Below are 24599 nucleotides of genomic sequence, written 5' to 3' on the forward strand. Positions count from 1 at the left end.
AGGTGAATTATAATCAAATCTCCACAGGGAGTAGTGTGGATTTCAGAGTTCGGGAGCCCTGACAGCAAGCCCGATCCCCTCTGGTCACAAAAGTGGACCTGGGAACAGCAAGAAGTAGCTGATTAGATGATCTCAGACCACGTTCAGGCTCATAAGGTGTTAAGAGATCCATTATATACACTGGGGGCAGTCCAAGTAGTGCTTTTAAAGTGAGCACATTATTTAAATCGATTCCAAAGTGGAGAGAAAGTCAGTGCAATGATGCTAGGACAGGTATTATGTGCTCCCTTTTGTAAATGTCCATTAAAAGTCTGGCAACAGAACTCTGAACTAGTTATAGCTGTGAAAGTGACTAAGGCAGTAAAACAAGTTGCAATAACCAATTCTAGAAAACTATATATATATATATATATATATATATATTTTACACACTTGAGTGATCATTGACAAGGAGCACTTGGGCTTTTGTGGAGGCCCGAGATTGATTTAGACAGGTTTAGTGCCATTTATTGGTGATGATTGCAAATTTCAACCCGCTTAAACTTCTCCTGATTAGAATTCTTCATTTTTCACAAGGTTTTTACCAGGATTTAATTATTTGCAGAGGTCCCTTATTATGGAGCATGTGATTAAAATTAGTTAAAACACAGAAAAAAAAAACCCAGTTTTACAGCAGTTCTCTGACAATATTTGCTTGTCGGAGATGAGCTGCCAGTCCAGCACCTGCTAATGTGTGCTCACCTTTTTTCTCTGATAACTTAAGGTCCAGACACTCTATTTTAATTACTCCATTAAAGTGATGTAACATATTGCATTTAATTACTTTTCTAGGAAATGTGTTAAACAGGGCAATAAAGCTGAACATACCTAAAAACATAAGTGCATGGATGTTACTCTCAAATTTGTCATACATGAACACAACACAATTAATGTTTTCATTAATGTATAAACCTTTTACCTTTTTTGCATATGCAATCCCTTTGTAATCGCCAACAGTCTGATTAGTAAATGTAATTTAATCATATTTTTTCTCGGTAACTGTTTGGTTATCTAATTAAATAGTTACTTATAACTAGTTACTCCCCAACACCGATTATATTATATTCATTATATGCCTATATATCCCCATTAATCATAAGCACTGAACTTTTAATTTATCAATGGCTGTATTTTACAATCCAGAATATCAATGCCAAACTAAAAAACTGTAACGAAAACTGTTTTGTTTCGTTTTTTTTCATTTCTCATAGTAGCATTTGCAATGTTTTAAAAGAGAGTGAGGTGTCTTTAAACGCGTATTCTTTACATACGTGATTTCAAAAATAGAAATGTGTATTAATATCAATTTACAAATTTATCAAATAAATTCAATCATTAAAGAAAACATAATTTGAATTCTATTTTTATTTCTATTTTTTTTAATCAATTTCTCTTTAATGTAAACATCCTATATCGTCCTTCTCACCTGTCCCCATGGCAACAACATCCAGTCGTCTCCACGTCACAGCTGTGTTTTCCATTGTCCACATAACATGCTGCTAACAGGAGACCTGCCTTGTTCCTTATAGTAAATACGAAATACAGAGTGAGTGCTGCTTTCCACGTTGTAATATTCCTCTGATATTTAGCACGATTCTGTTACGTTGGTTTTGCTAGCACTCCGGTAAAACAACGTTATTTGCTGTTTTGAACTGCTAATTATCAGCTAGCCGGGTAAGCTAGCCCATGAAGCTATGCTTTGTGCTAGCTAGCACTTTGTGTTGCTAACAGTGCTAACGCTAATTTGTTTTATATGCAGTTCGGCACCATGCTTGGTCTGTTATTGTCAGTCTAACCGGATTCTTACCCTTTAATGCTTCACTCATAGTGTTACCTGTGTGAAGCGTATTTAAGAATTTGCATAACAATGTCGTGAATGACTACAGCTAATGCTAGCCACATATAGCTACTTCGCTTGGTAGACATGGATGAGAGGTTGCGAGACAACTGCAATAAATGTGTCAGTGACGTTGTTGGACGGGATTACTGTGCACACCGAAACTCGATAGTTGAAAGATAATCTGTATGATTAACTACTGGTCGAAAGTGCTCGACTTTTCTTCAGCATTTTGTAGTTTTTCGGCAGCGACGCAGCGGTGCACTTTGTTTGCTAACTGTTTGCTAACAGCAAACGTAATGTGCACATGGGGAGCGTTCACTCATCTCATATTTGTCAGTGCCAGAGTTGTCTAATGAAGAGTTGGACTGCATCAGTTTAAGTTTGTGTTTCGCGTTATTGTTGACGCTACTTAATTTAGTCACAGCGGTCTTTGTAAATGTCTGCAAAATGTCAACAAACATCAGTCGTGGGTATTGAAACTCCCTCAAATCCGAAACAGAGTCATGTAAAGAGAGCTGTTTGACTCAGCAAAGCATTAGTTACCTCGGTTGACCTTCTCGATCAAGCAGAAAAGCTGTACATGAGTTGCTTTATGAGAAAAATCTTTACAGATAGGATTTTATTCTGCAATCCCAACACAGGACCTAGATCCATATAGTGCAGTTCATGATGCTGTGTGCTATTTTGTTGACAAGGAGGGTTTGGCAGCACTCTTTTTAATGGTAAACCTAATGCTGATATCAAAATGTGGCTGATGCCATGCCACATTTTTAAGTTAATGGATTCTAAGCGGTATGACACTATTCACTATTAATATACTGCTGCTGTTCCAGTGGCACATATTACCTCCCACTGGCATACATTGAATTGCCACTTCTGATTGTGGTATGTGCCTGCTCTGGGACACTTTTAAATAGCATGTCTGCCACTTGTGTTCAACTGGTAGATACTGCTCTCCACCAACATGTTAGTATCATATTCTAAATTGTCAGTGGTATGCCGCTTTGAGTGTTATGCTGCGGCTTGTGTTTTCTCCTACTATTTTCTGATGTTGGTAGAGATTGTTCAGCAACTGTGTTTTGCACAATGAAGAAAGCAATCTTCTTCTACTCAGTAACACTTAAAACATCCTTCTTACAATGATCATTATTCTCTGGTGAATTATTGAATATAAACATGATTCCATTGCAGCAGTCACCTTATGAGAAAACTGGCAAAACAGAAATTACTTGTCCACTATTTCTGTGTGTCATTAAGTGAAGTGGGGACTATAATTAAAGCACAATATGGCCAGATCATGCACATACAGCCTGACACAGCCCGATCACACATGATACATCTAATTAGAGTTATGGGGAGGCCATCAGTGGGTCAAATTGAGCACTGAGCTAAAAATCGAAACCTGTGACCTTTGTTAGCCCTTTGCAACCATCGTAAATCCTGAGTTGTGCATATGCCACTAGATTGGCACTAGATTGGAAGAGTTGCACACCATTGTCTACTTTTTAAGGATGGTGTTTTAAAATTGCAAAATTTTGAAACTGAGTTCAGCTAGGTTACCCTCCACAATATCCTTGAGCCGCCATAGAAAATAAATGTCTGATAGGATGCACTTATTGTTCTGCTAATATGATAAATATATAGTTTCACAAAGACATAATCCTAACAAGGTAACAAAAACTGGAAAAGGAACCATCATAAAACATGCTGGCCAACCTCAGCCCAAATCTGATGCTTTCAGTCTAAATTTGAACATATCAGGTTTTGATAAAGCAGTTTATGACAAATTTTGTATTATTTTGATTAAATCTCCTTTGACAGTTTATTTCAAGTCATTGTTATCCTTCGCGTGCATTAAAGTTATCTCTCCTTATAATTTGTGGAAGTAGTATACTTTGGGAAACTCAAAATAGCAGGTTTTACATGGTGGAGACAAGATTTGTCTCTTTACCTACTTTGAATAGGTACTTTTTTTGTATTTTTGCACTGCTGCTCACTGCAGTCCTAAATCCAAGTGTGTTTTGCTGCTGTATGGACGTCACAACTCACTCTTTGTTTCTCTTTGTTGTAGTGGACCGCAGTTTGAAGCGCAGGCAGGTAAAGCCCCTTGCTGCCTCTCTCTTAGATGCCTTGGATTATGACAGCTCAGATGACAGTGACTTTGAAGTGGGAGATGCCTCAGGTAAGCCCAATATTTGCAGTGTCTAGAGCCATTATGTAAATTCACATCCTGATTAAACCTTTCAAGAAAGATTACAAAATGTAGGAGTCGTAGGATTCTTAGGCTTTCATGTGTACAATCCCCAGTATGTATGGAAAAAAGTTTGCCTACCTTGATGTGACTTCTTTAAACAAATCAATATCAGCCTATGACCTATGTAAGTTATGGCCTCACTATGGATGTAAGGTTTTTTTGAGGTATTAAGACCTAAAACTATCAAGTATTTCATAAAATAAATAAACAAATGACCAAAGAAGTAAGCCAAACAGCAGAAACAGTGAAAACTTGAATATGACAATATGGGCATCTGCTGTATCGCACATTAATTGATATTTGAATATATTGAATATATCACTTGGCCCTACTTTAAATGAAGAACAAAGTATTTTTAGTAGTCGTTAATACATTTAGGACTAGGGGTTGACCGATGTTGTTTTTTCAGGGTCGATACCGATACATATAATAATAGTTAATGAGACCATTAACTGATATTTGGAATATAACAAACTCCAACACATAACTTTGTTTAAATGCCTTTAACCATGCCTTAAAGTAACTAAAAACTTCCAACTTCATATACATTAAGTTCCCAGCAACTTTTTTTTTATGAGGTCAAGTTAAAAAAAAAAAAAAAAAAGAATAAAATAAAAATACCTCACTGAATTTTTACAAAGTAAAAGTTCCTACCCTGCTGACACTTTCTTTGCATATACTGCGGAGTGTGTTGTCCGTCTTTATATAAAGTCTATGGTGAAAACAGTGGTGCACTTTTTAATTAATGAATTTTATCACAGATTATCAAAATACAACACTGAAACAGATAATCTGCACAATGTGGTTATTACAGTTTTGACCAAATATTTACACAAGTCAGAAAACACACCATCCTTTTACTGGAGCTGTGACCCGGCCTTGCAGAATTTCCTTGCTGTTCACTCTTTTGATTCTGTTGTTATTGTTTCGGTTGTGATAGGTTCAGATGGCACAGGCAATGGCAGTGATGAGGAAGGGTCTAAAGCGAGCGCTGCAGGTTCAGAAAGTGACTCAGACAACGCTGGTTCTGCAGACGATGGCATAGATGAAGAGGAGGCCAAAGACCTGGCTGCTGAGGACAACTTAACGGAAGATGATGAGAAGACCAAACAGCAGCCTTCCTCAGACAGCTCCACCAAAGACACCCCCGCCGTCTCCCCACCCAAAGGCAGACGCAAGAGCAAGAAGACATCAGAGCCTGAGCCTGAGCCCGCTGCAGCAGCTGGCACTGAATCTGCCTCAATGCCAGGGCCTGGCAGTGTGAACACTGAGGAGTCTCAGGCCGAGCCCAAGAAATGGAATTTCCGCAGGAACCGCCCCCTGCTAGACTTTACCACTATGGAGGAGCTGAACGAGATGGACGACTACGACAGCGAGGATGATAATGACTGGAGACCCACAGCAGGGAAGAAGAAAGGCAAAGCAGCTGCTCAAAAAGGAGGGACAGAGGAAGAGGAGGGTGGCAGCGCTAGTGACGATGATGACGACGACGACGACGATAACGATGACGACGACGACGACGATGACGATGATGATGACGATGACGATGACAAGGAGGATGGTGATGACAACAACAACAACAGTAGCAGTGACAGTGAAAAAGAAGCAAAAAAGCCGAAGAAGAAAGCTAAGGGCACCAACACTTTTGATGAAGAGCTGACTAATGACAGCATGTCCCAGGGAAAGGGCAACGAGGTGAGCGCCACTCTAGTGTCACAAGTCCTTACATAAAGTCTCAGACCTCAAGTCCAGCTAAAATGAAATGACATGTTATGTGTTTGTTTATTTATTTTTTTAATCATTTGCTACAACATTCAGACCTCTTGTGCTTTTTTTTTTTTTTTAGATTTGATACCCAAAAGAATGAAATTAGCATTTTGTAGTTTTTGGTTTCATAACAATACCCCATTTGTGCATGAACCAGTCAGAATGCCGTCTTCTGTTTGTCTGCATTAACACATTTGTTGCAACTCGTATCTATATCATTTTCTTTAAGTCCTAAAACGTGGAAATGAGTTAGCATTTTTGCGCTCCAGGTTCCCTCATCTCAAAATTGGTGGCTTTTTAAATGGGTTTTTGGTTTGACGCCTGAAATAAGGTCTGTGGTTAACACAAGCTTAAGAGACTTTTTTGACACGTTTTGTTCTATGACATAAATTATATCAGTAAATACCCCACTGCGAAATTTGAAGCTTTTAGGTATCTCCACGTGTAAGGGACACAGCTCCAGTAAAAGGACACGACATAAAAACAGCCAAAGACTTTCAATGCAGTACACTTTAAATTTCTAGCTAATCTCTCCTTATTAGAGCTGCAACAATTTTTCAATTAACTGAATATTTGCTAGACAAAAGTCGGCTATTGTGATTATCGATTGCTTGTGTAATGTCAGGGAACATTTTGGATGCCACACCACAGATGGAGAAATTGTGGGAGGCTATTTGCTGAGTCTGTAAATTGCAACTGCCTTACACAGTGGTTTTCAATCTTTTTCTGTCATTCTCCTCCTCCTTCAGAAACTGAAAAAAAAGCCCTCCCCATCAGTCATTAACAGTGGTTGGGAAAGCAACAAAGAAAAAGGATCAGTGTTGAATTTTTGTGAAATAAAGATCAGTATGATAGTGACCCTCACAAATACTTTAAGCATAAATCAAGAATTAGGCTTTTAGGCTGAAGGAGAATTTCACTCAGTTTAAAAGTTTTTTTTCTTTCTTTCAGTAATAAAAACCTGAACAATACATTTGGACAAAACAGTTTGGACAATACATTTGGATAAACTACAGCCATTGTTCTTGGCTGATGTTCACCAAATACTTAGCTCTAGCTTGTAACTTTCTTTTAACTCCCATTTTTGTTTTTACAGTTCTGTTTATGTACAGATAAAACAAACAGAATGTATTTTGATAATAAGTGAGCATAGTCTGACTATTTTTTAACTATGGACAGAGCCAGTTTTGCTGCTTCGTCCTGCTGCTAGTCTTTATAAGCCTTGCTTTGGCACCGTGCTTGATAAAACTTGATATCTATCTTTTCATCTAAAACTTTGCATGAAACTGAAAAAGCATTTCCAAAAATGTTGAGCTATGTCTTTATAGCCTTGTTCACCCAGCCTGTTTAGTCATTTTGAGACTGGGAAACAATGTTTTTACAACAAAACCAAAGCAGCAAATGAAAAACCTCTTGAGGTTGTGAGAAGACAGGTTTTGGAAAGTCAGTGAAATTAACAGAAATTCAATCCAGAAACATTTTTCAAAATTTAGTTGTTTAAGTTGTCAAGTAACAAAAGTTTGCATTGAGTGCTTGATCAGATTCTTAGTCTTGTTTATTTATTCTCTGATATCATAGCGCCTGAACTTGATTGTGTTAGTTTTATGTTTTTTTTGTGGACAAACTTCTTGTGGTCTCTACCATATGCAAATTGTCAAAAGGCTCAATGAGAGAACTGCTATACTATTGAGCTACTGAGCACCGAAGCAAATCCAGTCTTCCATCTTGTACCAGTTATGTAAACCACTGCAGATGAAATAGGTATTAGGCCTGCACATTGGCTACTTTGTACAGCACTACAGAATACCAAACAACAATATACATCACAAAGTCACCCTATAATCCAATAAGAGTTTTAGATAGTATCAGAGTGATTCCAGGAGAATTTCTGTCTTTGTTGTAATCGACTTAGCACAGCCTCCATGAGCATTGTATGTAGGATTTACTGTCAGTTACTGGATCTGTGGTCAGATCAGAGAGAGTGGACGTTGATAAGTGGCTTAACTGTCTTTCTATTTCCTGATTACCCAGGATGCCCTGCTGGACCGGTCCCAGGCCTGGAGCACTCAGCACATCCTCATCTGCTGCGTCTGTCTGGGAGACAACAGCGAGGACGCAGATGAGATCATCCAGTGTGACAATTGTGGCGTGACTGTGCACGAAGGTAAGCTGCTGCAGAGTTAGTGTAATATATAAGTGATTAAATATATGCAGAGCCAAATACCCATTTGCCGTGACTGCCTCATAAAATGGTACTCCTTAGAAATGTTATGATACCAAGCCTAATAAACGTACTAAAAACAACTTAAATGTGAACTTTTCTGCATGTACAGTCATGGTGGAAGGACTTTACCAAAGGTGGCCTGTCAGTAGGGTTGTCAACAAATAATTTAAATTCAATTATGCAATCATATTTGTAAAGCAAAAAAACAACATAATACATCTGAAAAAAGGCAAAAAGGTGTCTCAGGAGATCCTACATGCAGCACATGTGATGCATTGTGTATAGATATTCATACTATGTCATGTTTAAATAAAAATGGGAAATGTCAATATTATCCGGTAACGTGAAATTGATTTTCTTTGTGGGTTTATTCAGTAGCAGCGTGTAGGATCCTGTGTTGTATTAATACACTAGAAACTAGAAAGGTTGAGGAGGCGATAAACCTCCTGGTTCAGCTTTATGTGCTGAGTGACTGAGACTGCTTAGAAACAAGATCAATAGTTCTGTGAATCATCCCTTTTGCATTGGTGCCGTCCCAGACAATCCATAGTAACGGCTGGCCATGCGAGATTGATTGATGTGACACCAGTAATTTTAAATCACTTAATTTATTAATTTATTTCCCCTTTCCTCGCTTATAAGCATTAGAAAAAGCAAGGCAGACTCAGAAGAGCTACCCTTTTGTAATATTGATAGAAAACGATTATATAGCTATATAGCTCCTCTACCTGTCAGTGCAGCATGTGCCATTGGTTTGTTCAATTTTAATAGAAATATTTATTTAACAAAAACGATTAATCGATTAAAGTCCTTAATCAAACAAAAATGCCACACATTCACTGTCTCCAGCCTCTTAAATGTAAAGATTTGCTGTTTTTCTTAATTTTGTAAATCGCAATTTCTTTGGGTTTTGGACTTTTGGTTGGAGCAAACAAACATTTAAAAGACAATATAGGGTCCCCTGTAACCCTTTGAAACCTGGATTGACATCAGTTCAGGTGTGCTGCATTCAGATGCCTTTCACAAGCTATGTAAACCTTTACATAACACTCATAACATTACACAAATTCACAGCTTGCACTGACACAGTCACTGTGATTGGCTGAACTGTATCAGGGTTAAGCCTTGAAGCAGCGAACACCTTTGAGGTACAAGCAGGACTTGTTAGATTATCTCAGACACTCTCTTATGATGTGCCTGCACACACACACACACACACACACACACACACACACACACACACACACACACACACACACACACACACACACACACACACACACACACACACTGTAGGGTAGGAGCCATTCTAATCACTGATTCTCCAAAGGCAGGCACAAGATATTAGGAGCAGGTCTTAAATTTATCTTGTTCGTTTGGTTGGTTGATATTTTCTTCCTCTGAGACATGTTTAATCTCCCTGAAAAGACACAGAAGGGAGACTAAGTGGTCTGCAGTAGAGGCTTGAGAGAGAGGAGGCAGTGGCAGCACTTGCGGCCAGTTCCTATCTTACTCTCCAAGGACATAAATGGTCTGGGGCAGTAAAATATGGAACTGAAGTCAAGCAATTGGTTTTGAGTTCCTGTATACTTGTGCTCATAATAGATAGACTGTTGTGGTTTGAAAGTTTAATGTAATAGCTCAGATATATTTTGTCATGAGATATGATTTTATCTTTGAGATTACAGGGCAGAACTTTATCTCAAGGATTTCTGTTCATGTCCCTTCGGTAAAAAATTACTATTACTTTACTTTAATTACTATCTACTAGCCAAACAGGGGTCAAATATGCAAATGGTAGATTTGCTACACTCACCTGCTAAATTTTGCACTCTATGTGTAATGGCTAATGGCTAGATTTAAAAACTGGAATTTCTGCCTCAGAGTTGTACGCCTTTACCAGCCATCAAGTTACAGTTTACATTCATGTCCATCCAGACTCATATTTAGCCAAGACAGTAGACAGTGTTTCAAATATGGATGTCGCTCTAAGGAAGCTACAAATTCTCTAATTTGGATCACACACACCTTAAATCTGGCAGCACAGAATCTTTACAGTATATAGTCACCACAGTTTCAAAGTGGGCAGCTGTGGTAGGTAGCTACATTAAATAATGGCTAAAAAAGGTTTTTTTCAAAAGTATGATGTCATCCCTTTATAATTCTCTCGTAATAGATATTTGTGTGAAATGTCATAATTGTCATAAGAAGGGTATGAATTTTTCATTTACGGCCAAAACATGTTTTGTGAGATTACAATGACCTTTTGCCTTTGACCTCTGACCACCAAATTCTAATCAGATTATATTTAAATCCAAATGAACATTTGTGTCGCATTTCAAGAAATTCCTTCAAGGAATTCCTGAAATATCATTTCACAAGAATGAGATGGACATGAGGTCACTGTAACCTTGACCTTTGACCCTTCACTACCATAGTCTAATCAGTTCATGCTTGAGTCCAAGTTGGTGTTTGTAGCAAATTTGAAGAAAATCCCTCAAGGCATACCTTTATTATCCTGTTCACAAGGATGGAATGGACGACAGACAAACCAATATCACAATGCCTCCGGCCACGGCTGTCACTGGCGCTGTGGCCTGAAAATTTATTCAATTTTCAATAACTCTGCAAATTAATTAGAATGTCACCAGTCATGTCAACATGTAGGAATAGATCCCATAATCGCCACATTAGTTTGGTGGACGGGGTTTGTTTACCCCTGTGACCTGAAAGCTGTGTTGTCAGGGGCAATCGCTCCTGGAAGAGTCAGTCTGGACAAAGAGCAAGAACGATCCAAGAGGAATAAGTTGCAAGAAGTGAAAGATAAAATGTATTTAAGAAGGATTCTGTTAATTTACGATCTCTGCACTCTCTTAGAAGAACGAATGACCGGCTAATGAATGCATATGGTGGCATGCGCTCTGTTTTTCTAGGAGTATATAGAAATAGACAAGTCTATGTTTTCAAAGAAAATCATCTCTCTTTACAGGTCAAAATAAGGTTCTGTGTGCATTAAGGGTATAGAAATAGGATATTTACAGCTTTCTTTTCTTTTTGGAATACTTGTGAACTGGATAAGGGATAGTCCTGATGCTAGAGATAATATCATGCACCTCTGCACTAAAGGTGTACTCATAACATGTTAGCTCATTTTAGAGATCACAAAGTGTCTTGTTCAAGGTTGAAACAAGGTCAAACAAGGAAGGACTTTGAGGCAGAGATGAGAGATGAGCTGTCAGTATCTGAAGCTCATACGAGTCAGTCTTGCTGCTCGACATCACTGCTTCTCTTTGTTCTTGCGTTCACACCACTGTCCGGACACCATCACTCCCTCTCAGATGAGAAGAGAGACTGACATGAAAGGTAGGCACACAAGACCTGGGAAAGAGATCAAAAGTTGGAATAAGCAGAAGTCCACAAAGCAAGCATCTACACAGAGCAGATAGAGCAGTCCTGTTCCTACCAGCCTGCCTTTTGATTATCAGACTCTCGCCAGTCATACAGACATCATTACCATACCCAAAGTTCTTCCTTTGCTTTTTTTTATTGCCTTGACTGTAAATGCCAAAGAAGGCCCTTTTGTCACATCTTGTTTTATCCAGCAGTCTGTACATCCTGGCCCCTTATTTTGTCATTAAAGGGCAACAGATTTCTCTTATCAAGGATAGGTTACTAGAAAAGGTAAATGTTAATAATACCTTGCCGTCAAGCTGCCATCGTTTTCATATTCAGGGATGTGGAAGTAATGTTGAATTTTACACTCAGTTCATTGTACTGTTAAGGTAATGATTGCCCCAAATGTGCTCAATTAATTTATGCTGCTAACTTGTTAATACCTATAAAAGGAAATCTGACATTATTCTGTATTTTTTTGGTTCTCAAGAAATCCCATGGAAAGACAAAAAATAGCATGTTAGTCTGTCTCTTAATACTTTCAGAGTTGCTGGTCTAGATTTTGACTTTAGGCGTACGATGTACACCCAAGAAGAAGGCTTAAGTCTAGAAGGTGCCTCCGGTAAACGTTTTATGGTTTGATAGAATGGGAAGTTATGACCAACCTACCTTTATACCAGGCATAAGCCCTGATTGTGCAACTGATATACCCAGTAGCTGATAAACTGATGCCACAAGTGTAATAACATAGGCTGCAATAATAATGACTGAGGCAAAATGTGATGATTGTTATTGTGCTGCTTTACCTCATACCCTCTTACCTTTATTCTATGTCTTCATACACACATTATTTCATACTGCTGGATGCATCCACACCTAGTCAGTTAGCTTTTGTTACAGGCAAGCAAACACTTATTTCTATTAAATCTCAATACAGTTGAAAGTAGTTCTCTTGGTTCAGTCAACTCTACCTTGCCCCGTCTTTTTTTCCTGCCAAGCTCGTCATTTCTGACAAGGATAATCTTTCCTTCAGGGATTATGAAGATATCCTGTAGTCATCACTTTTTGTCAGCTTAGCTCATATTAGCCAGCAACCCGTGGCTTAACAGTCTGAGCTTTGTATCTCAGTTCAAAAGGAACACCGAAGATTTGTGCCACGGTTCAGCCATAAGTCGGTTAAACCAGCATGGTGGTCGTTCACCACCCCCAGTTCCACGGTTCAAAGCCCAATCAGTGAAGATGAAGCGCCCAACTGTTGCCAAAGGTATTTCAGTAATACCTTTCTTTAAGTAAATAAACATTGAGTGGAGCTATATTGGAGCTAGCAGGACTTAGTCCCCTGTCCTTGCCACATGCTGTAGAGAAAAATGAAGGTAAAAATAGGCGGTGGTTATCTTCACACTGTGGGTAGTTAGATTCTAAGTAAATCTTTTGTTTTGAAGGTCAGGACGAATTCCAGCTGTGACTTAATGGCCCCGTTGGAATAATCAGTAGCGTGATGGTGTATCCTGCCTTTGAGTTGATCTCAAGAAGAAACCAGTGGCCTGTAAAAGCAGAGGATGCACCCGACAGCCTCTGAAGAGCAGAGTTAAAAATTAGTGATTCACCATGACACACAGCAAATGGTCTCGCAATCAGAAAGGACATGGACCCATCAAACAAAGTGTAGAGCTGAATAAACAACTCCATCTGCCCCAGTGTTTGCTTTCGATGGGCGCCCGACTCCCCAGTGTGGCACACAGTGACGGGCATGCAGAACATTGAGCTTTTGATTTGTGAGTCTTTCCCATTGCTCAAAAAGCCCGAAGGCTGGTTGACTGAATTAGGAGTTAGAGTGTTATCTCCCCAACGGAGGCAGAGTCCTGATTGCTGCCCTCATTGGTAGTGACGAGCACGTCTGTCTGGTGTAATAGCTGCCATAGAAACCACATCAGCCAAGTAATTGTTTAGGCAACCTCAGAAAATTAAGAGGACAACATTAAAATTCTTTCGTTCGGCTTCTTCTTGCTTCTCTGGGGCTACATTTTTTTTTTATCAAATGTTCAATTTGTGGCATTGCAGTGTCACAGTAGATTGACAGCTTTGGACCAGAGCAGACCAGATCTATTTTTTACTGCTTCTTGGTTCTCTGAGTATTTCAATAGCAAACTACAGGCTTACATGCACTATACATAGATTAAAACATATGGACATTGATGAATTTTGTCCTTCACTGTAAGTCAGTTGTATTCAGGTCATGCAGTGTAACAATGCTAGTATGTATTCGGTTGCTGAAAGGTAGAAGTATGGCCATTGGAGACATTTTTTCCCCTCTTGTTGCTTTGTGTTGTTACTTCTCTTGGCAGCGAAGGGCAAAACAATTCTATAGCTGAACAAAAGGCAATTCCATGCACTCATCCCACCCTATTCAGTTGGGAAGATTGATGGATTATGTCATTCAGCTGGAGAATGACATCACTCAAGACTGCAGAATATTTCTTGTATATGTATGATTTCCACAAAGAGAAAAAAACTGCAGTTGAATGGTAATAGTTTCTGTCTGTGTCAAATAATGAACTCACTACATACCCAATGACATGGGTTTGTCCATTATATCTTGCATAAGCACTTTGATGTTACTCTCTGAATTTAAGTTTAGTAAAGCCTAGTGCACATTTTTGTAGATTTGTCCATCATTTCTGTTCTGAATATCTTTGTACATCATGTTCATTTCTGAGAGCTTAGATCTGGAATGTGGCCATGTTGCTAAAAAGTAGACTGGTGGGGCAAAAAAGACAAACAAAGAGGTTGTTAGCCTGAAGGTTAACTTAATTGGAAGAGAGCATAAACGATAAAATTATTAACCAAATTGATTGTGCAAAACATCCATTACAATTTAGCCACTTCATTTACTCCCTGTTGCTACTGTATTTTTGACCTACTGCCCCCCCACCTCCTCTCACTCACTCACATTTCTGTATTCTCGTCACTCGTCTCATTTGCTCTGGTTGAAAATTTGTGACATGGGATTGTGTTGTTTTTTTAACTTTCACTTAATTGCCTTTAATTGGCCTTTGAACATGTGCACTACTTCAGAAAGGATATTGTTTTCATTAATGTTAACAGTTGTTAATGTTTACTACAGTCCCTCTGCTGTTATGTGCTACTAACCAAGAAAAAATAAGTTGTTGTCATGTTATAGCCTTATTTCTGTCTTTTAATGCAGGTCAAAAGCATCAAAGAATCCAAAAAATAATTGTTTTTACAAGGTATTGTATAGAAATTAGAAATAGTGTATTGACAACTTTAGGAGTTGTAAATGGTAACCACATATTTACTGTAAATAAACCTCTCCACTTAAATTTTATTTTTTTATATCAAAATCAGTTTACTCATCACAAACAGCACTACTTAGCCTGCAAAAAGAGTTATATGTGGCTCTGAAAAATTCATAGTATATTTTATTTTATAGTGATGTCATCAGATTATCTCTGTTTGAGCACGAGACTATACAGAGTTTACCAGGCAGTAAGGGATGAATAAAAATATGCCATCAAGTTGCTTTATGGGAAATGTAGGATACAGTGTTGTTGGAGCTCAACCCATTCTAGAGACCGAAACTCAGGATACCTTGACCTCAGCTGCTCTATATTTGGCCATTCTTATTCAAATCTAATCTCTTTTAGGTCCCATGAGAGGTGTAATACTAAATCATTGGTGTTGCCATGTAATTACTACAAATTACATTTAAATGCTGCAGCCTAAACGGAATGATTGAAATATTATTTTCAAAAGGGATTAACCATCATTGGAAGTACTAAACATTGCAGAATAGATAAATAGTAAATACCAAGTTATTTTTTCAGACAGCTAAAAATTAGATTATGAGGTTTTTCAAGGGTTCTTAGCTGAAAGCCATAAAATATCTGCTGATTGGCCTGTATTTCCTCTTCTTCTGAGAGGCCAGTGAGAAACCGTGATGGTCACGCCACAGCCCATTATGAGAGGCAGTGACGTGGATTGATGTTATCTTTAATGAGCAATATAATTAATATTGCTGTATCGGCAATCCTTTCCTGTGTTCCCAGGATGTTATGGCGTGGACGGCGAGAGCGACTCGATCATGAGCTCTGCCTCAGAGAACTCGACAGAGCCGTGGTTCTGTGACGCCTGTAAAAATGGAGTGGCTCCCAGCTGCGAGCTGTGCCCCAACCAGGATGGGATCTTCAAAGAGACGGACGCCGGAAGGTGGGATACAGTAACACATTGACCCAGTGCTCAGCTGCCATTTACAAGAGGCGACGAGTGGAACATGTTCAGAAACAAATAATGCCCAATGACCTTAGCTGGTTGAAATGCTGAAGGCAATATATGTTCAATTTAAACTGTACATATATTCAGTAGTGGAGAGAAAAGGAAGTTGGATTAAGGAGGAGAGAGAGAACTGGCATAGGAATGAGAGAAGAGGATGGAGGGAAGAGAAGAGATAGAGGAAGAAAAGGAGTGAGAGAAAAGAGTGTGTTATGTGAAGCGTGGAGACTTCAGCCACGTTATCGCTGATAGTGCTCCTCAGCCAGGCTGCACCCGAATTTACTACTTCACTAGAGCATGAAAAACACAGCAAATTAAACTGTGAAGCGGTTGCTTGCTAGAGATGGATATCTTTATATTGGACTTCGGATTCTCTTCCCTAAAGTCCGCATTTGAAATTGTGTCACACCAAACTATAGCTCGAGTCTGGGGCTACATAAATCTATGAATCCATTTCTTTTTGATGTGTCTGAGCAACTCACTGCAGCCAATTTCATGATATGAAGTTTCTTATTGTCTGCAGTAATTCACTACACTAAATGCAAAAATAACTACAGCCATAGATTTTAATCAATTTGATGGCGTTGCTTGAAACCAGTGACCGGAAATCAATACATTTTAAATGTCACCTTTATAAAACTGCTTTTCATCTTAAAACATTTTAGGGGCATGATCTTCATACTAATGTGTTGTAGTTTGTACTGTTTTCCCTCAGCAAGCCATTTTATTAGCCAATCTGATTTTCTTCCTCTTCATTTCCAGATGGGTGCATGTGGTTTGTGCACTTTACGTTCCCGGAGTAGCATTTGGAGACATCGATAAACTACGACCAGTGACGCTCACAGAGATGAATTATTCAAAATACGGGGCCAAGGCAAGTACTCTCTTTACATATTGATGCGGGTTGGATTTTAGGTTCATGTTAGGTTTTACTCACATTATGAACAGCAGAAGTTTTTTAGATTATTTTTCGTTAGTGCATCCTGAATGTATATTTAAACATATTGATTATATTTCATCATCATTCCTACTTCATTGTTGTCCAGTAGAAAATCGTAAATTTAGGATGCTTACTTCAACTAAAAGCGTTTTAAAATGTTAATTTTTGCTTGTATGAGAGATAAAGTTAAAGCTGAGGCACTTGAGGAATCAAAGCGCTGAAAGGATTTAAAGTGATAGTTGCCAGCTGAAGTGTTAGCATTGAAAGCAATTCATATTTAAGTTGAAGGTTAATCGCTGCAGTGAGATAAAGTATCAGGTGAAGTGAAAGTGCAGAAAACACAATAAATCAATGAATGCAATTGAACTCTTGTCTGAAGAATGAGATAAAGCTTAAAGTGTTAAAGATGAAAGCAGTTGAACTGTCATTTTGCCCTTGCAGTGTCAATTGAAGTGGAAGTGCTGGAGGTGGTTATGTGCATTTTTAAGTGTCCAAAAATAATTTAAGTGCCGGTTAATAATAAAGTTAGACAGAACTGGAATAGCTTTCAAAAAATATGTAGTTTTAAATAAAGTTTGTAACTTGAATAAAGTTTTGGGCACTTTATGCCACTAAATGCCGTACCACTATGTCTGTTTGGACATTTTAATATCAGTAAAAAGATCTCACAAAGTCAGGCTTACAAGAAGCGAGAACAGTTATTCTTACTGTTTCACGCTATGAGAAAAAATATGTTTAATAAATATCACATTAGTAAATGAGGCCGATAAGCTGAACAAAAAAAATCATGCCACTCTGCCTCCTCATTGTAGATGCCAAAATTAAACTGCCTACTGGAGCTTTAACTCCGTGTGGTGCAGCTAGAGACAATGTCTTCAGTCACCTTTTTTGCTTTTCTCCTTGATGGAGCTAAAACTAAAAGCTTTCTTGTTGTAATCTGTTGAATTTAGGAGTGCAGTTTCTGTGAGGATGCCCGCTTTGCCAGGACCGGTGTGTGCATCAGCTGTGATGCAGGAATGTGTCGCTCCTATTTCCATGTCACCTGTGCACAGAGGGAGGGACTCCTTTCTGAGGCTGCAGCAGAGGAGGTCAGTACTTTTCTAAGGGCTGATTGTTTAAAGATATGAGGTTTTATGACATAGACAAAAAAACACCAAACACAAGACCAGCCTCGTGTGCAATGTTCTACAGTTTATCTGTGTTTTCCTTGAATGGTACATTGAAGGAGAGGTCTTAAATTATCACTCAAACTGGGATATAAGTTGGCTTTATAGCTAAACTTCTGTCACAACCATTAATTAAACAATTTTTGTGTGTGTGATCACCTAAACAAAGTTATTTTTTAACTTACAGAGACAGAAAATTTTGACCTAACAGTGAGGTAATGGGTTGTGGTATTGATTCATGGATATTCAGTACGAACAGGGCAGAGCTAACAGATATATTCGGAGTTCCAGCAAGATAATTGGACGTTGCGCATTTTGTCCACGGTGATTCAGTCCCCAGCACTGAGCTGTTCAACTAAACAGCAGGCAGTAGCATTAGTTTCTAGACTGCAAGCTAGGCAGCATGAAGCAAACAGGCTGCACTGTTCCCTCTGTGACACTGGCAGTGACTCTTAAAGCAAAACAATGCATTGCAAATATTTAAGGTCTCTATTAGTTAAGAATGAATAAAAGTTGAGCAGCTCAAGCTAGCTGTTAACAAGTTAACCAGCCTGGAACAAATTAGCACGAGTCAGTCACAATAGCTAACCAAGCTAGGCTGGTTTTAAATGCTGGTGTGCCAAGCCATCAAATGGATTTAACATTTTGGTTTATAATTTATCTTTTAGCTTTACTGCTTCACCTTTGTTTTGCTGTTCATCATTATATGTATGAATAATAATTGGTGTCCATTTTGCAGGGCAGTTAATGTATGCACTAGACATCAGCTACCTTTGCCCAAAATAAGCATCCAGAAAAGTGCCAACCCACTGCACACCACTTAATCCAGTCAACTGCACAAAAACGCTCCTATCAACAAGCCAACATGCTGATAGCATCCACGGCAACAAATTAGGTTTAAATGATTCCAGGGGGCCAGCAGCTGAAAAAAATGCTTCTGCTTTTTGTGGGTTTTTTTTTCCTTGGCAACGGCAGGAATGGAAGGGACTGTGTTGTCCATGTAGTAATTATTACACCTGTGTGTGTGTTTGTGTGTGTGTGTGTTTTTTTGTCTCCTCAGGATATTGCTGATCCATTTTTTGCATACTGCAAACAGCACGCAGACCGCTTTGACAGGAAGTGGAAAAGAAAGAATTATCTGGCCTTGCAGTCTTACTGTAAGGTCTCTCTGCAGGAGAGAGAGAAACAGCTTACCCCTGAGGCTCAGGTAATGTTGATTCATTCATGTAACTTTAGAGGAGAAGAAGATGAGGAAAATATTCCATAGTTTGGACATTTTTCTAATATTTTTAGGATTAGATTTAAGGCAGGAATAATATGAGTTTATTGGTATGCAGTTGTTTGTACTCATAAATCATGGCATATTTTCATGACATGTAAGTATCATTAGGTAGTATTTGATTATGCAGGTATTATAGGAACATCTGTGTGTTTACCTGCAGGCCCGAATTACGACTCGCCTACAGCAGTACCGCGCAAAAGCAGAGTTGTCCAGGAACACCCGACCTCAGGCGTGGGTGCCCCGGGAGAAGCTGCCACGGCCTCTTACCTCTAGTGCCTCAGCCATCAGGAAGCTGATGAGGAAGGCGGAGCTGATGGGCATCAGCACTGACATTTTCCCCGTGGACACGTCTGATGCCAACGCTAGCTTGGACGGACGCAGGAAACACAAACAGCCCGCCCTTACTGCAGACTTTGTCAACTACTACCTGGGTGAGGGAACTCATATTCAGCTCCAGTTCTTGCACTTGTGTCCTTTTTCCTGTCAGATTGCAGAAATATATACTCAAAACTTGGAGAGGGAAAATGAGTTAAAGAATGAATGTTTTTGCGCACAATACATATGAAGTATTTTTTGAATGTGCTCTACATTCAAAAAGCAGCCATGACACTGGCAGCACTGTTTTTACCCTCCTCCATTCTCCTTCAGAGCTGCCTGAGGAAGAGCACTGAGCTTTAAATGTGATGCTTATCTGTATTTGCTAACACCCACTCTTATTGTTGTCTTCCTCTCCGAGCATTTAAGTGTATAGATATGCATTTAAAATATCAATAACATTTTATTTTTAAAAAAAAGTCTATCCTTTAATCTCTTTAGATCTTATGGGCAGAAATGTAGTCTGGTGTGGAAGTTATTTTGACAAAGCTAAAAAAGTGATAGCATTTATACTGTATATCTTGAATTGTTGTACAGGTTTTTCAAGTTATTGTGTGAATCCTGTAAAAGACGCCACGCAAGTAACCTTGAGAGCATACTCCATTAGCCTGCAGCAGAGGGCCTATCTGCCATCAGTACACTCTCTCATGTGCTTTTCCCTGTATATAGATTGTAATCGTGCTATTGATTTTTCTCCCATTGATATTCAGAGCGGAACATGCGAATGATCCAGATCCAGGACAACATCTCCGAACAGAAGAACTTAAAAGACAAGCTGGAGAACGAGCAAGAAAAACTGCATGTGGAGTACAACAAGGTGAGCAGCACAGTCCAAACCATCAGAAAATGGTTAATTTTTGGGGATGGGCTGGTTAATGGAATGTTATTTAAATGGTCTAACTCATTTGTACTAACATCATTACATAACATTATTATCAGCATGATCATAAGGCAGTGACACACTGAGACTGATACTTTGTATTGTTTTGATCACTGTGAAATTTGCAATACGTGGCAAAATGGAAAAATTTAATTTAATTCTGCTGTCAGCATCCACATTGTTGTGTATTTCTGGAAGATTTCAAGAATGACATGCTTTCATATATTTCCATTACATTTTCCTTCTAAAAGAGTTTGACTTGTGTAAAAAAATTTTTTTAAAAAAATGCAGAAAACAAAATCCATTCCGAAATCTTTATTGACTTATGAAAGTTTTGGACCTCATTGACGCAATGTGAGGTTGTATTTTCCAGCGATTTCAAACAAAAGATTGGGTCTTGGTGTGTGAAGGCTGTACAAGTTGACAGCAAGGTGATGATATGGATAGATGTTTTTTACTTTGCATAGATGATAATGAATATCTGATCACTTAATCGTTACATCAGTCCACATCAATGGATCGTCACACTCCTAATATCTTCATCTTGACAGTTGGCATGTAAGTCTTTTGAGAATGAGGACAGTGGTAAAAGACACAGAAGATGCAGTTAGTTAATATATTGGAGTCTTTAGTAGAGTTTTTCTTTTCTTTTTTTTGTCTGGTTCTTCCCCTTCATGGGGGTTTTTTGGGGGTGGGGTTTCCTTATTTTGATGTGGGCGTCTAAGGACAGGGATGTCGTATGCTGAGGCAAATTGTGATTTTTGATAATGGGCTTTATAAATAAAATTGACTTGGCTTGACTTGACTTTAAAGGGCAATATTGAGATAATAAAGCTGCAGTCAAACAGGAAAGCAGTTTAATGAAATAATTCGTCAAGAGATGTGAATTTCAAGTGACATTTGCTAATATTGTTTTTTTTTTTTTAAATTAATTAATTAATTTAATTGAGAGGTGGCCATCCTACCTCATTTGTTACCCCAGTTTCTTACGGATGATGTTCGGATTAGCTTGTGCATGTATGTGTCACTGCATTAGATATGGTGTACGCTTTGCTACGTGATGAAAAACCCGAATCCTGTGTGAGCTTTTTTCTCGTCTCTCCTCAAACATGTGACCTCTGAAAAGGCTGCCGCTCCATCTGTCAACATGAGGAAGGGAATACAGCAGCAGAGTAAAAGTCACAAGAGTTAATGTTGCGTTCAGTCGTCTGCCGTGCGTGTTAAGCGTTATTAATGGAGTGTGTGTTGCTAATTGCACTGCATGGGTTGCTCTTACATGACTTTGGCCTTGGAGAAAATGCCAGTGGGGGAATGTCATTACAAGTCTGGCTTTGACTGATGTATAGTAGTAAAGCTCAGGACAAGGTTTACTTTGTGACACAAGGCTCAACTCTTGCAGATCATGTGAAGTGTTAACATTTAACAGTTAGACTGACTGCTCAATTGGAACTCCCACAACATTAGTGGTGCAACTGTGCACATTTGTACATTTATATGGCTGGGTTGTAGTCAGTCATGTTGTCACCCAAGCTGTGACCTTTCCCACTGCTGTTCTACCCCTGTGACCGTGAGCCAAACCAAAGCTAATGACTAGCTTTTTTATTATGCATCTGCGCTAGCGATAGCCATCAGGTAATTGATCAGTTGATCCGGGCAGAGCTGGTCAGGTCGATGGATGAGAGGAGAAGCAGAGTGCAGAGTGAGTGAATGCAAACTTTTAGACCCTGCACATTAAACGCTTAACTTTCACTGTGTCTTTTATTCTGCTGTTCCATCTGTGACAATAGTAAGCTCTGCGTTCCAAGAGTGTGTTGCAATGAATAACTGCACAGTATATACAGAATATTCCAAAAGCACTAGGAAGGGGGGGGGGGGTAGCTAGCCTGATTGCTAGCCTGACTGATTCAAATACCGCATCTCATTTTTAAAATCTGTACACAGACTGAAATGTTAAAATCATTTTGTGTTGAAGTATTTATTGATGATCAAGAAAACAAACAAGACCTGACACCCTCACTATGACTGATGTTTACCCAGAAATGGCTCCAGCACATAACTACACCTAAAACCACAAATTGTTTTCTTTATATTTCTGTCAGCTACAGTTAGAGCAGGCTTTTGGTTTGGAAAGCTCTTGACAGTGCTTCAGCTTTGTTTTAGCTTTCAGACAAAGATTTTTTTTCTCTAACAGCTGTTTGTGAGGGCGGTTTTTTGAAAAATGAAAACAAATGATGAAATGCCTGTTTTCAGAAATATCAGACCTGTGTCTGTGTGTGAGCTAGGCCTTAATGAGCTTCAGAGATGTTGATATGTGTATTTTTTTAACTTAGAACAGGACCCACTTACTGTCACTGTTTCCCTTCCCCCTTCTTTTAGTCATCATGTTAAGTTAGGTTGACCACGTCTTGTCTCCAGCTCTATTCCCAATTAACAAACATGACATCTGATTTCATCTTCCTATTTCACTCAAAACATGCAAGCTTTTAAACTCACCTTTTAATTTATAAGAAGAATATTGGCTTATATGTATCTTATTCTCTTGCTTTAAATCTGTCATTAAGGTGATATAAATTCAAACAGACTTTTTGCAGTGTAAAATTAGTTTTAGCAGCGATTTATATAATCTATATGCTTCTGTGTGTGGGGGGGTGGAAACTGTGAAACCTTTATCTCATGTTGTCTCCTCTTCCTTCCTGCAGCTCTGTGAGTCCTTGGAGGAGCTGTTGAATGTGAATGGAGAGCTGCGGAGCGAGGGCCAGGCCATGTGGACTCTGCTGGGGGGCATCCTGGGCCAGGTACCATCAGTGCTTCTTCACACACACACTGTCTCCTCTTTCACTAGTTCCCTCTAACCATTCTGCTCTCCATACACAAATTAGTCTTTGAGAAAGTTTACAGAATGCCCCTGCTTATAGATTTTCTTTTTTTAGTGTAGATTTGAGATGGAGAGTTATCTAGATTGCACGTAGCAACACGCATGGTGATACTGCACTCTGTAATAACGGTGCTCCTTTCATTTAGCACCAACCGATAGACCTGTCATTTGCAATGAAGTCAGACCTGACGGTGGAAAAGTATAAGCCACCGCCCGCTTCTTGTTTCTATGGCAACCAATTGCCAAGATGTGCCACTATGGCTGATTGGTTATTCAATAAATGTGAAGTGCAATCTACAAAAATAGACTAAGAGCTTTTTTTTTGGGAGCAGACTTAAACTTGAATTAACACACAAAGTGGTTGTGAGAATTTATATGTAATGTCCCCCAGAGAAAGCTAAAGCTGGTTTTCACATAACATTTTTGGCAAGAATACAAGAATGACAAGACAAGAAAAAGGAGCTCTAAAGTGTTCAGTCTAAAATAAACCTGACATCATGAAATATATAATCAGATGAATGAATTAAATAAACAAATGTCTTTAAAGTAGCTTTGTGTGACTCTTAGAGCATATCTATGATACAGAGTCAGGGGCACGTTTGTTTGCACTCTGTTCTCAACATGGAAGTAGTTTAGCTGGCTTCTAGCAGCTAATGATGACTCCATAAACAGCATTAACAATGACTACTGTACTGACACAGCTAACAATGTTACACTTCTACACTTCTGTATTGACGCCGTCCCGATATCAGCGGTAATTACTGTATGAGCAAAACAGCTGAGTCTAAGTCTCTGAATATTGCATACCACTCCTTTTAATAACTTACTAAATTATTTAAACACAACTTGTATAATGAAATATTATTGTGAAAACAAAATAGTTATATCATTGTTTACCTTAAATGCTTTTTCAAAAATACATTTTGTACTGTCATCAGTCCTTGCCTCGTCACACATCTTCGCAGCAGACTCATTAGTTGCAGGATGGAACAGCAACCTTGCCAAACTACTTAATAACTAAGCTCTACTTTTAATTTAGCCTTTTGATATACACCTACAGTCCAAACAACCAAACAACAGTGAGGGAGGTTCACATGATCAATCTGCAAGTATTCACAGCTATAACAATTTATTATTCAATATTTAGCTACAAGATGTACTTAATATATGATACTGGAACTTTCTATAAACAACAAACCAAATCTAAGTTTATACAATTAAATCATCCATCTTTTCGGTTCAGTGTTGTGTAGTTGAAGAAAAAGGATTGGATA

At 38.7% G+C, this 24599-nt stretch overlaps 1 protein-coding gene across 4 annotated transcripts in view; it reads left to right on the forward strand.

Moving 5' to 3' along the window:
• The first annotated feature begins 1472 nt into the window (after positions 1–1472).
• Positions 1473–24599, forward strand: part of phf14 (PHD finger protein 14) — a 90501-nt gene continuing 67374 nt past the window's right edge. For all 4 annotated transcript variants that reach the window (XM_088090265.1, XM_042506373.2, XM_042506374.2 and 1 more), the window contains exons 1-11: positions 1473–1585; positions 3951–4061; positions 5074–5828; positions 7932–8064; positions 15585–15744; positions 16570–16681; positions 17698–17835; positions 18974–19120; positions 19356–19626; positions 20281–20387; positions 23150–23245. In XM_088090265.1, the coding sequence (XP_087946391.1) occupies position 1585; positions 3951–4061; positions 5074–5828; positions 7932–8064; positions 15585–15744; positions 16570–16681; positions 17698–17835; positions 18974–19120; positions 19356–19626; positions 20281–20387; positions 23150–23245 (2031 nt within the window). In that variant the 5' untranslated portion in view covers positions 1473–1584. The remainder of the gene's footprint in view (positions 1586–3950; positions 4062–5073; positions 5829–7931; positions 8065–15584; positions 15745–16569; positions 16682–17697; positions 17836–18973; positions 19121–19355; positions 19627–20280; positions 20388–23149; positions 23246–24599) is intronic.

This window comes from Plectropomus leopardus, chromosome 17 (genome assembly GCF_026936395.1).
Source record: "Plectropomus leopardus strain MGB_pleo_1.0 chromosome 17, ASM2693639v1, whole genome shotgun sequence".
Classification (NCBI taxonomy): Eukaryota; Metazoa; Chordata; class Actinopteri; order Perciformes; family Serranidae; genus Plectropomus; species Plectropomus leopardus.